General features: G+C 46.0%; 1 protein-coding gene across 1 annotated transcript; it reads right to left on the minus strand.

Annotated features, from left to right (window-relative positions):
* Nucleotides 1–574: 574 nt before the first annotated feature.
* LOC119275393 (inactive TPR repeat-containing thioredoxin TTL3-like) lies at nt 575–5,230 on the minus strand. Its single transcript, XM_037556213.1, has 7 exons — nt 4,233–5,230; nt 3,404–3,599; nt 3,133–3,317; nt 2,638–2,971; nt 2,353–2,557; nt 1,274–1,380; nt 575–1,187 (listed from the first exon to the last, which is right to left on the minus strand). The coding sequence occupies exons 1-7, from the start codon at nt 5,069–5,071 to the stop codon at nt 1,035–1,037; spliced, it is 2,019 nt and encodes a 672-aa protein (XP_037412110.1). The 5' UTR covers nt 5,072–5,230; the 3' UTR covers nt 575–1,034.
* Nucleotides 5,231–12,296: the final 7,066 nt, after the last annotated feature.

The following is a 12,296-nucleotide window of genomic DNA, read 5'->3' on the forward strand; positions in this document are numbered from 1 at the left end:
TTCTTCCATTGATTTATGGGAAGATGACCTTCCCGTATCTTTTTGGAAGGAAAATAACCACCATGAAACTACCATGTGCAGCCCTCCAATACGCCGCCATCCCACGGGATATCCGCCGAAGCACCGCCACCATGCCAAAACGCCGGCATGCCGAGATGGCGCTGCCTGCGGCCACGCAACCCCTCGCCGGCGGCCACCACGCGTCTGTGTCAATGCCGGCGGCCACCTCTAACTGGCGGGCCCTAGGGGGGAAATAAAATTTTAGCTAGTTTTGTTTAATAAAAAATAAATCAAAAAAATATTTGGGGTTAGAAATTTATAGGAGCTAACAAAAGTTGCTCCCGAACAACTTCCCCTAAAAGTTATGGGAAACCAAAAAAAACTTGTTTTAGGGGAAGTTTTTTAGAGGAACTGTTTGCTCTTAGATAAATTTGTTTTTCAGGCAACTTACCAACAGCAAATGTGGACCTTTTATCTACAAAAGATATGTGCAAGCGACAGTATCTGCTTGGATAATGGATATTTCTTCCATACTAGCATGCGTTGATCCACTGATCATGGCGAGACGAGGAGAGGCTTAAAACATGCATATTACACGATCAAATTTCAAGAGTACAAATGGCATCTATACTTTTTCTTTCCTTGGGCTGTCTGGTCTGGTAAACATGAAAGTAAAAAATTTACAGTCGCTCTTCCAAGAGTTGGAAGATAATGTTTTTTTGTTTTCTAAAGGAAGGAATTCGGCAACAATGATGTACCCACGGGGACAAATGAAAAGAATAGAAACAAGTTGGTAATCAACAAATGGGGAAAAAGGCGGCGAAATGCGACTTGCGAAGGGCGGGTTCGGATGGAAAAAAGATCGGAGGAAGTTGCTCTTCTCTCTGGGTCTTCTTTCATGCTTTGCTGCCCTCGTCATCAAAGATTACCTTTCACTGGCTCTGCTCTGGACCTCCCTCCGGTTTAGCCAACGGTTTGGTTGCTCGAGGGGAGCTCAAGGCGCAAGGAAACATCGAAGTCATCGGCTTCTTGGCCTAGGTCCCGTAATGCCTTACTGAATACTCCAGCAGCTGTTGGCTGGGGCAGATCATCTCCTTCACTCTTATGGCATTCTTGTAGATTTTGAATGTTGGAACTGTCCTCACATTCTCTGCGCGCGCGACAGCAGGGCTCTCGTTTACATCCACCTAAGTAAAATAAGAGAATAGCATATGTCAAGAATAGGCCAGAGATAGGAAGGTGACAAGGATCAACCATTTGCTCAACCACTTACCTTGAGGAAATTAACAGATGGGTATTTGGTACACAGTGCATTCACAAACGGGGAAATTTTACCGCACTGCTGATTCGAAGAAGTCATGAAATGGACGACCGAAACACCTGCGAAACCATCAAATGACAGTGCATCAGATTAAAAAAACTAACAACTTCCACCACTGCTACAAGATAGAGAGAGCAAGGTAAAAGACAAAGAATGTAACTGAATAATGTACCCCCAAACTGGCAAAAGTGCAGACTTCCAAAAAAATAGCCATAGTACAGTGCCAGCAAAACAAAGGCCACGTGAAGGTTTGCTTGCAACGCACTAAACAGTAACAAGTACCACCAACTGGTGGTACAACCTCATGCCTATCAACAAAAGTCAAGATTGCAGTACTAGTGTACTATAAAACGCTGCTCGTCTGCAAGTCAAACATCATGAAGTGCAGGCGCAAGATACAAGCAGAAGCAGCAAAACATGCAAGGTTAATCAAAATCAAATGGGATTGCTCATTCTTGGGAAGCAGTAACTTCTACAGAAGAGAGTAGTAAGTAATGTGTTTGTCAAATGTGGCAAGATTAATAAAAAAGCTTCCTTTTCCCCAAAAGGAAGAAAATCAGCGGCAAGGTTAACCTAGCAAAATAGGTAACAAAACAAAGGAGGGTGGATTCCAGTTCATTGTTTGGTTACTCTGCACCTAAGCCACTGCCACTCCTTTTGTAATAGATCCATGAAATGCCCACAAAGCGAGCAAAGAAGACAAGAAACATGATTAATCAAGGGGCACCATCTTTGCATTTCACTAATATTTGCAACAACTCACTAACTGTTTTAAGGAACGGCTGGATCAATGTGTCGACTATCAAATGCAAGGCTTACATGACAATCTTACTATTTTGTATGCTTTATTTTAAGGAATGTATATGTATGTCTCATATTATTTCAGGAACTCTACTTATGTAGATAATAGTTTGTCATTATTTTCAGTAATTGTATGTGTTATAGGGTTATAACAAATTAGCAAATGGTGGTTCCCAAAAAAGGCATGAAGCCGCATTTTCAAACTAAGGACACCAGCCAATAAGACAAACCTGGCAAGGAAGTAGCCATCTGGAATTGTTCCATTCCTGTAACTGCTTCAACCTCTCCTCCAAACTTCAGGTTTGATACTTCCTCACCCCGAGATGACTTGAGGGCAACCTGAGCATGGAAATAGGCCTCAGCAACCTCAGTGTCACCTGGGAGTTCCTTTCTTAGAACCTCATAATCCTTCAACGATTCCGCCCATCGCTCCATCTAAACATCAAATGTGCAACGATTTCTGAGTTTTTCAGTTCTAAATCAGAAAAAGCACAAAAAGATAAACAATATGCTACCTTGCCATAGGAAGCTGCACGCCTCAGCAGAGCCTTGGTATAATTGGGTTGAATCATGAGGGCTTCATTGCAGTCCTCAATAGACTTCTCCCACTGCCCTAGCTTGAACCTGCAAGCGGCCCTGTTGCAGTGAAGGACCGGATTTACAGGGTGATGTTTGAGCCCTTCGCCATAAGCCATGCAAGCTTCTGAAAATTTTCCAGATTTAAATAGCTCATTCCCTAGAGATCGTGCTCTTGCTACAGCTTTCACATTGTTATGCATTGTTATCACTTCGACATTTCTTGGGTCTATTATTCTGGCCTTGTCAGCTGAAGAGACAGCATGATCGAACCTGCAAAATGTTCACTAGTGTCAAGTCATGTAAGGATACAGCTATAACAGGCAACCGATGAGTTTACCTGCCAAGTCAAAAACGCTTTGAACAAAGTTGTTTTTCAAGCTACACTCACATGCTCTTATCTGTGCGAGTATAATGAGTAAACGCTGAATTACCTTCCCAATGCAATGTCAACTTGGGCATGTGCGTAATAGAGGTATGCGTTGGCAAAGAAGCCACAGAATTTGGTGTCTGAGGTGCAGGAAGATGAATAATCCAACTTGGAAGCACTGGAGATGGCCATATCAGCCTCATCGAGCTGATTGAGCCGGAGAAGAGCCTCTGCTCTCGCGGCAAAGAGCTGCAAGAGGTGAATCACATAAGTATATACTCTCTGATCAAGAAATCGCTAGTCAATATCGGATTGGATAATGGGCAGAATCAAACCAGAGCAGAGGAGTCAGCTCCAGCCGCGATAGCGGCATCACATTCCCTCAGCACATTCTTCCAGTCCCCAACCTTCCGTGAATCAAGGCATCTGCCCAGGTGCTTTTCCACTGTTTGTAATTTGTGCAGCTCTAGGAGGTCAGGCTGTGGGGTTGCCAGGGTAAGGTGCTTCTGAGCATCCTCAAGGTGTCCCAACCTGCAATTCAACAAGATCCTTCAGATGAATAACTTGCACAGCTGAAGAATTCAAGGGTCACTTAATCTGGTACCAGTGATGAATCTAGGTAGTAACTAGTGTTGACCGATTTACTAACTATAGCAAAAACGAGCACATCCGTGTGCCCATCGTTACCATTTATGTTTTGTTCCAAATTCAGCTATTTCTGATTCTCGCGGAACTGGAGGAGCAGATATTTTCATGCCAAGGAAGGAAATCCAGGGGCACATAAAGCAGTGTCCATTTCAGATCAATCAGTCTCCATATGGATGCCAACTTGTCAAAGCATTTCCGAAATAAAGTTAGAAAAAACGTGTGCCCACTGTACAAATCGCCTTCCGTTACCAGCCAATAATGAAATAAACACTTCATGCACATGTGTGTTTTGTAAACCCTGCTAAAAATAGCAAATTTGCTTTCATATTATTGCTGCATTGTGGCTGTGGGGGCAAAGCCATGTTGTTATTCAGATCGCTGGAGCAAATAATCTTACGTGGCGTAAATAAAAAAGTTGTTTTCAGCAACCGGAGCAACCGACAGTGAGGGCGCCAAGAACAAAAATCATTTCGCAGTAAACACACGCGCAGATCTAAGGGCAAACAATTCATTCACCTTATGTGAAGCGAGGCGAGCCGTTGGTGCGCGCGTCCGTACGACGGATCGATCCGCACGGCCTCCTCGCACTCCTTGATGGCGTCGCCGAAGCGGCGGAGGCCGGTGAGCGCGGCGGCCCGGTTGCCCCGGCATGCGGCATTGTCCGGGGACAAGGCGAGCGCGCGGTCGTAGAGCCTGAGCGCCTCCTCGAAGTAGCCCTTCTTGTACTGCTCGTTGCCGGCCCTCTTGAGCTCCTCCGGGTCGGCGCTGGACATGGCCCGCCTGACCGCGGCGTCCTCCTCGGGGGCCACGCCGCCGCTGCGCGAGCGGATGATGCTCCCGTGGCCGTAGTTGCCGGTGCCGGAGCCGAGCACGTCGTGGCGGATGGCGCGGGGAGGGGCCGGGGGGGGCGGGGTGGAGGCCGCGGAGAAGGAAGGCAGCGGCTTGGCGAGGCGGCCGGTGGGGCAGATGTTCCCGGCGGGGAGCGCGTTGGTGAGCGGCGAGGTGGCTGAGCTGGAGGTGGAGCCGGAGGTGAAGATGAGGGGGCCGGAGCCAGTGCGGCGGTGGCCCGGGCGCGCCCCGCGCGGGGGGGCGTCGGAGGGGAGCGGGATCTCCCCGGAGTGGCTCCGGCGCGAGGCGAAGGCGGGCGCCCGGGAGACGGAGCCGGAGGAGCCCGAGGAGGAGCTCGGGGTGTGGTGGTGGTGGTGGTGCTTGGAGGAGGAGTGCGGGAGCGGGGAGACGGGCGAGAGGCGACCCGGCGGGAGCGTGTCGGGCTTGTCGTTGGAGGAGAGGAGCACGGCGGCGGCGAAGGCGTCGGAGAGCGTGTCCGGCATTGGCGCCGGCGGGCGGTTGGACATTCCGCCGAGCACCTGCCTGCCTGCGCGCACGCTCAGATCTCGGCGCTGATGCTAGTGCAGCATGGGGCGGCGGCCTGGGACGGGGGAGGTGGAGGCGGAGATGGGGATGGGGATCTCGTGAAATGGGGAGGGAGGGGAGGGGAGGGAGCAAGCAAGGAATGATGAAGGCGAGCGGGCGAGAGGGAGGGAGGGCGGGCGGGCGGGCGGGCGGGGGTGGGAGTGGAGTGCTGCGGGAGGGGAGGGTAGATTTGGAGGGAGGCCGGGGGCAGTAAACAGCGCCGCAGCGGCGCCGCGCGGTGGAGTGAAAATGGAAAGAGAAGGAGGAGGCCTAGCGCGCCCAGCCCAGCGAGCATTTCGCCCGCGGTCTCTCTCCTCTCGCTGCTTTTCTTTTCCTTTCATCATCAGGAAAAGATGAAGATTTCCAGCAGATGAATAACAGTGAATTTTCAATGGGATAGACAAAATGTCAAACAACAACTTGGCACGCCACCAAGGAAGTGAATGCAAAGGTTAAATGAGGTTTTTCTTTACATGCATTGACCATTTCGGCTCGACGAGCGTCACCCGTATCTTTCGGCGTCTCTTCACATACGCCGGTACGTAAGCACAACACCTCTCACTTGTATCTTTCGGCGTCTCTTCACAGACGCCGGTACGTAAGCGCAACACCGTGTTGACGCTCAAAAGTGGCACGGTTAAAAAGAGTAGCTTGAAGCTATGTCAAGATTAATTCAAACTTATTATTGAAAGTCACCATTTGATGGCTCTCTTCAAGATAATCAACGTAAATGTGAAGATGGATCAAAACGGAGCTCAAGTGCAAAAGATATGCCAATTTCGGAGATACTCGTGTTGACATCAGATTAGAGAATGGCATGGAACCTAATTAAGATGACCTCTGATGGAAAAAGTTACAATTGCAAAGTTCTTCGTCTCGTCGAAACGGACAATTTTGATATAAAGATCGTCCCCATCCGAGGTCGTATGCAAAAGTTATAGGCAAAACCGTGCGCTGCACCAATGTTGGCCGGATCATCCGGGCCAGGGTCCGGATCATCCGGGTAATTGAAGCACTAAGATTCCAGAAGGTTGGCGCTGAAGCCGGATGATCTGGGTCAACTCCCGAATGATCCGGGTAAAGGCCGGACAGTCCGGGCAATCGTCCGGACGTCCGGACAAGTTTTTCTGCTGCAGATGTTAGAAAATAGCCCGAAACTCCCTCAAGATGACCTCAGATCAAAAAGTGTTCAACAGCAAAGTTGTGCGTCTCGTCGAGGCGGTTGATTTTCATATAACAATCATCTTTCGAATTCGTATGCAAAAGTTACAGCCCGATTAGTGGACTGCTGTCAGAAATCTGGGCTTGGCCGGATCATCCGGACCTAGAGCCGGACATCCGGGCCGGAGGTCGTGAGAAGTCCGAATTTGGTTAGATTTTGATGATTTGGACGGCAAGGCAAGTACTTTTCTTGTACGGGAAGTCCATCCGCCTCTTATATAGACAAGAGGTGACGGCCGATTAAACAACACACAATCGAACAAATCAATCTATCATCTTTTACCTTTATCTTTATCTCTCTCCCTTGTTCTTCTTCTGCCTCGTTCTTCGTTCGTTCTTCTTGTTGCAGGGCGGCGAACCTCGAGGCCCTAGGGGCGGTCAGGCCGACCTAGGGCAGCCCATAGCCGCCGCGCGCCCTGACGGGGTCCCTCCCGGGCGTGTGGGGTTTCGGGTCTACAAAAGCGCCCGCCGGATTGTCTTGCGTACCGCGCTTCCGGCGGGTCTCCTTCGACGTGAGCTGCGGTGCATCACCCCCGGCGTCGAGGGTACACGGTGACGTTAATCCACCGGCAAATAACTTGCAGTACGTTAATCCAAACGTGCCGGTGGATAGGGGAATTGGCCATGTTACTACTAGTTATTTGGCCAATTACCCTCAAACATCATATGCTACACCTAATGCTACTAATTTTTTGGCACCATATGCTACTGTTGATGTCCACAATTCGGCTCCGCACCTTCATGGTCATGGCCGAATAAGTGAAACTTCTGCAGGAGCACAAATGCCTTCACCTATTACTGTGGCATATCATGTACCCCCTACACAATTACAGAATTTCGGCAATATCTCATTGCCGAAAGAGTCTAAAAGCATTGGGGGGCAACCATATCCAGACTGGGTGGTTGAGAACAAGCTTACATTCTCTTGGGATTTGTGCAACTCCATTCGACAGGAACTAATAGAAGGCAGGAAGCCTCATGATTTTGCTGCAGTAAAAGCTAGAGTTGTGCAAATGATGCAGTCGCCCAGTGCTGTACCATCTAGTGTACCATCTAAACAATTGCAAAGTTTCGGCACCTCATTGCCGAAAGAGTCTCAAAGTATTGGGGGGCAATCTCATGACGAGTGGTTGGAAATTGAGATGAAAAAGTTTAAAGCTCGCCAAGCTGAGATGTGGGCTAAAATTAGACAAGAGCGAGAAGCCTTGAAAATTCAAAAGGATAAAGTTATTGATTCAGGTAACAAAGAAAATTCGGTTACTGAAAAAGCCGAATCAAGTAGTATATATTCCGAGTCCATCAAATTCAAAGAAGCAAGCATTATTGAAAAAGGGCATGGAAAGCATAGCAAGACAGTCATGCTTGATTTTTCTGAAGTTAATGGAACATACTTCCTGCCCTATGAGTTTCGTGCCATAGAAATTGACAAGCTTCAAGGACAAGAGCAAGTAGCCGAACAAGGTTCAGTTGACAAAGATCTTCAAATTTATGATGCACGAAATCAAGAAGAAAATTGTGACATGGTGTTGGGAAGCCATCCAGAAGCAAAGCACAATATTATTCACCACATGCGATCATCATGCTCTCCCAACATATTTGAAGAGGTATGTTTAGCAAGTAATTTACCTATTTTCAAATTTGGTCAGAACTTTATTGTTGATGCATCTATTAGAAAATTCCTCATAAGTAATTTTGAAAGACCAATGAAGAAGGGTAATTTACTTGTTAGCAATAAAATTGTTATGGAACATATCGGTCAACCCATTACGCCATGTATAAAGACCGATATTGACTTATTGTTACAGCCAAAGCTTTCCCCGTTGCTTTATCCAAAGTTCATATCTAGTTGGGTAGCTTTGCTTATTTCGTACTTGGCTTGCACTTGGTCTCAACTGAGACATGTATGTTCTAAATATCTTTGTTTCAGAAATTTAAAGCCAAGGTTAAACTCTATTGAGAAAACCGATGCTAATATAATATCTTATCCAAAGACATCGGAGATAGAGTGGAAAACACAATGCATAGCCGAATGGGGAGATTACAAATCTGAACCATTCGTTTGCTTATCTCCAAAGCCGTTCAAACAGCAAGATCGGCTAGAAAACAAGAAGTATACCTTCAATTCAAGCATGTGTGATCAAATATTTGATATGTTGCTGAAAAATAGTTACATTACAATTCTTGATCACCATGTTAAGCCATCAATCCAAGGACGAATGTATTGCAAGTTGCATGATTCGTCCAAGCATAATTTTGAGGATTGCAACATGTTTCGTCAAATAGTCAAATCGGCCATTGAAAAAGGACGATTGAAGTTTGTTGAAACACCAAGAGATGACCAGTCTATTCCGATTGGTCCTGATGGCAAAAAGTTTTTGCATCAGCTGCTTCAAGCCGATCCATTTAAAGAGAATGTAAAAGCTGCAGGTGATGGGATCAAGCTTTCAAGTAAAAAAGTTGTTGAAGAGCATAACGAACATAATCTTGAGGGCGAGAATTCCATCGAAGCTACAATAGAGACGCCAAGGACTGGGGGGCAGCAAGCAAATCCAATGATCAATGACAGCAAACCAAAAGAAAACAAATGACGAAATAAGCGCAAGTATAAGAGATCAAAAATCACCTTCGTTGAACTATTGGATAAATATCAAAAGAAGAGTGAAGAGAAGAATGCTTATCGGCCAAATCATGCAAAGAAACCAAGATCACCCCCAAGGCGCAAATATGAGGATTGGTATTGACAAAGTGATAATTTTAATGCAACATATTCATATCCTTATTTTGGGTCGCCAATGCCAATGCCGTGGATGCCTCCCTATGCTCATATAGATACATATTCATCATGGGACAGGTATGATACAAGGGCACATTCTCCATCTTATTTTAGACCATCTCACCAATATTATGCAGCTCCAAGAAGATCAACATCTGAACAATCACATGTTAAAGACCGTTTCAATCATAATGAATTGGTCCCGAGCTCAAGGAAGAAGAAAGAGGTGGTCAAACAAGTTTACCGCATTAAAAGAGATGGTCGTAAGAGTCTTACTTCAGATTTGATCTCAAATGAAAAAGAGCCAATGAAAGTGTTGACATTGGCTACTAAAGGCAATGAGATGGAGCAACCAATTATTGAGAGTCAAAGTGCCAAATCTGAAGAAAAGAAGTTGAGAGTGCACAAGGCCAAGAAAGAATTGCCATTGGCCAAAACAGAATCACAACCGAGATGCCCATTCGGCTTATCGTATTGGCAAAAGAAGGAATTACAAAATCTTAGTGCACAAGAGCTGAGAAAGAGGAACATGGCATGGGTTCCCAAGAGGATCAATCATAAAAAAAACAATGTGCATGCTTCAATTGCAACAAGTACAATGAAAGTGAAGAAAGAGAAGGATGGAAGTAACAAACAATTAAGCCGAAGGTGTGCATCACAACATCAAAATCTTCGGTTAGCACAACATCCATTTTCTTCAACAATGCCATTGATGCCTTTGCCATGGAATTCATCCACAGGTATGATCCATCACCCTCCATGGACTTACTTTGATCCATGGATGCAACATAATTTTCTATATCATGACAGAGTATTACCAAATCACTATACATTTGGTTAGTTACATTTTTGTTGCTAAGACAAAGGGGCCGAAATATTTTATTACTATTTTATTTTGTTTATTTCGGCTATACATGCTTTAATGGATGAATTCTACATGGACCTCATGATAATGGCCGATACTTAGCTATCGTCCTCAGAAACTATCTGATCATGGCCGGTGTGAAATTCTAACATCGTCCTTAGTTCAATTGAAACCGAGACAAGGTACATGTTAAGTGATATTAGCCTTGTCTCTCTAGTACTATGGAGATTATGTTTCGATGGTTGAATTCACAATGGCCAAGGTGTTGGTGTTGTTTATATATCTCCTTATGGTGCAATTTTATGAAGCCTCATGCCACTTAGAATATTTTTTGCACAATTAATCAAAGCCTAATATACATTGTTATTCGGATGGAATCTTTTACATGCTATATGGCTATACATATTGAGGCTTTCAGTGAATCGTTATGAGTAGTGCAACAAATATCCAAGGGTTATCAATGTTTTGACGAATCACTTATAGTTTATCTTGCGGCATGTCTAGATGCAAAATTTACCTTGGGTTGCTATAAAATTGTTCATATTTCTAGACATGACAATTCGAAAGAGTTGGCACAGCAAGCATCCGGCTACTATGTTAATCATGATGTGTTGCATTTCTATCAATAGCCGATGCTTAGTCTCGTCAACATAGGTAAGGCCGAACCGAAGTCCACCGCTTCGGCCACTAATATTGTTTTTATGCAGGTAGAAGTGAGGATTGGAGAAAGTTTATTATTGATTATCTGCAAAGTCCTAACAAAAGGGTGAACAATATGGTTCGGAGGATGACCTTGAGATACATATCTATGAAACTTTATCATCGAGTTGTTAATGAAGTTGAGAAGGTTTCGCCCAAGCTTGCATCAAGGATTCAAAAAAAATAATGGCCGATTATAATTATCACCCTAAGCATATAAATGGCCGATGGAGTGTTGACATCGTCCTTAGAACTAACACGGTGCATGTTATTTTTCGGCACACTCGCTTTGCCGAAAAACAGGGGGGCATGTGTTGACGCTCAAAAGTGGCACGGTTAAAAAGAGTAGCTTGAAGCTATGTCAAGATTAATTCAAACTTATTATTGAAAGTCACCATTTGATGGCTCTCTTCAAGATAATCAACGTAAATGTGAAGATGGATCAAAACGGAGCTCAAGTGCAAAAGATATGCCAATTTCGGTGTTGACATCAGATTAGAGAATGGCACGGAACCTAATTAAGATGACCTCTGATGGAAAAAGTTACAACTGCAAAGTTCTTCGTCTCGTCAAAACGGACGACTTTGATATAAAGATCATCCCCATCCGAGGTCGTATGCAAAAGTTATAGGCAAAACCGTGCGCTGCACCAATGTTGGCCGGATCATCCGGGCCAAGGTCCGGATCATCCGGGTAATTGAAGCACTAAGATTCCAGAAGGTTGGCGCTGAAGCCGGATGATCTGGGTCAACTCCCGGATGATCCGGGTAAAGGCCGGACAGTCCGGGCAATCGTCCGGACGTCCGGACAAGTTTTTCTGCTGCAGATGTTAGAAAACAGCTCGAAACTCCTTCAAGATGACCTCAGATCAAAAAGTGTTCAACAGCAAAGTTGTGCGTCTCGTCGAGGCGGTTGATTTTCATATAACAATCATCTTAATCCGAGTTTGTATGCAAAAGTTACAGTCCAATTAGTGGACTGCTGTCAGAAATCTGGGCTTGGCCGGATCATCCGGGCCTAGAGCCGGACATCCGGGCCGGAGGTCGTGAGAAGTCCGAATTTGGTTAGATTTTGATGATTTGGACGGCAAGGCAAGTCCTTTTCTTGTACAGAAAGTCCATCCGCCTTTTATATAGACAAGAGGTGACGGCCGATTAAACAACACACAATCGAACAAATCAATCTATCATCTTTTACCTTTAGCTTTATCTCTCTCCCTTGTTCTTCTGCCTCGTTCTTCGTTCGTTCTTCTTGTTGCAAGGCGGCGAACCTCGAGGCCCTAGGGGCGGTCAGGCCGACCTAGGGCAGCCCATAGCCGCCGCGCGCTCTGACGGGGTCCCTCCCGGGCGTGTGGGGTTTCGGGTCTACAAAAGCGTCCGCTGGATTGTCTTGCGTACTGCGCTTCCGGCGGGTCTCCTTCGACGTGAGCTGCGGTGCATCACCCCCGGCGTCGAGGATACACGGTGACGTGTTCGTGTGCGAACACACCGCTGACTTTCCAGGCGGATGGAGGAGAGACGTCGAATCGCTAGCCAGGCCATGGTAAAAGAAAGATATATTTGAAAAGAATGCTTTTGGTGGATGTTGCTCGTCTTGAGTCACCGATCGC

Source organism: Triticum dicoccoides, chromosome 3B (genome assembly GCF_002162155.2).
Source record: "Triticum dicoccoides isolate Atlit2015 ecotype Zavitan chromosome 3B, WEW_v2.0, whole genome shotgun sequence".
NCBI classification, from domain to species: Eukaryota; Viridiplantae; Streptophyta; class Magnoliopsida; order Poales; family Poaceae; genus Triticum; species Triticum dicoccoides.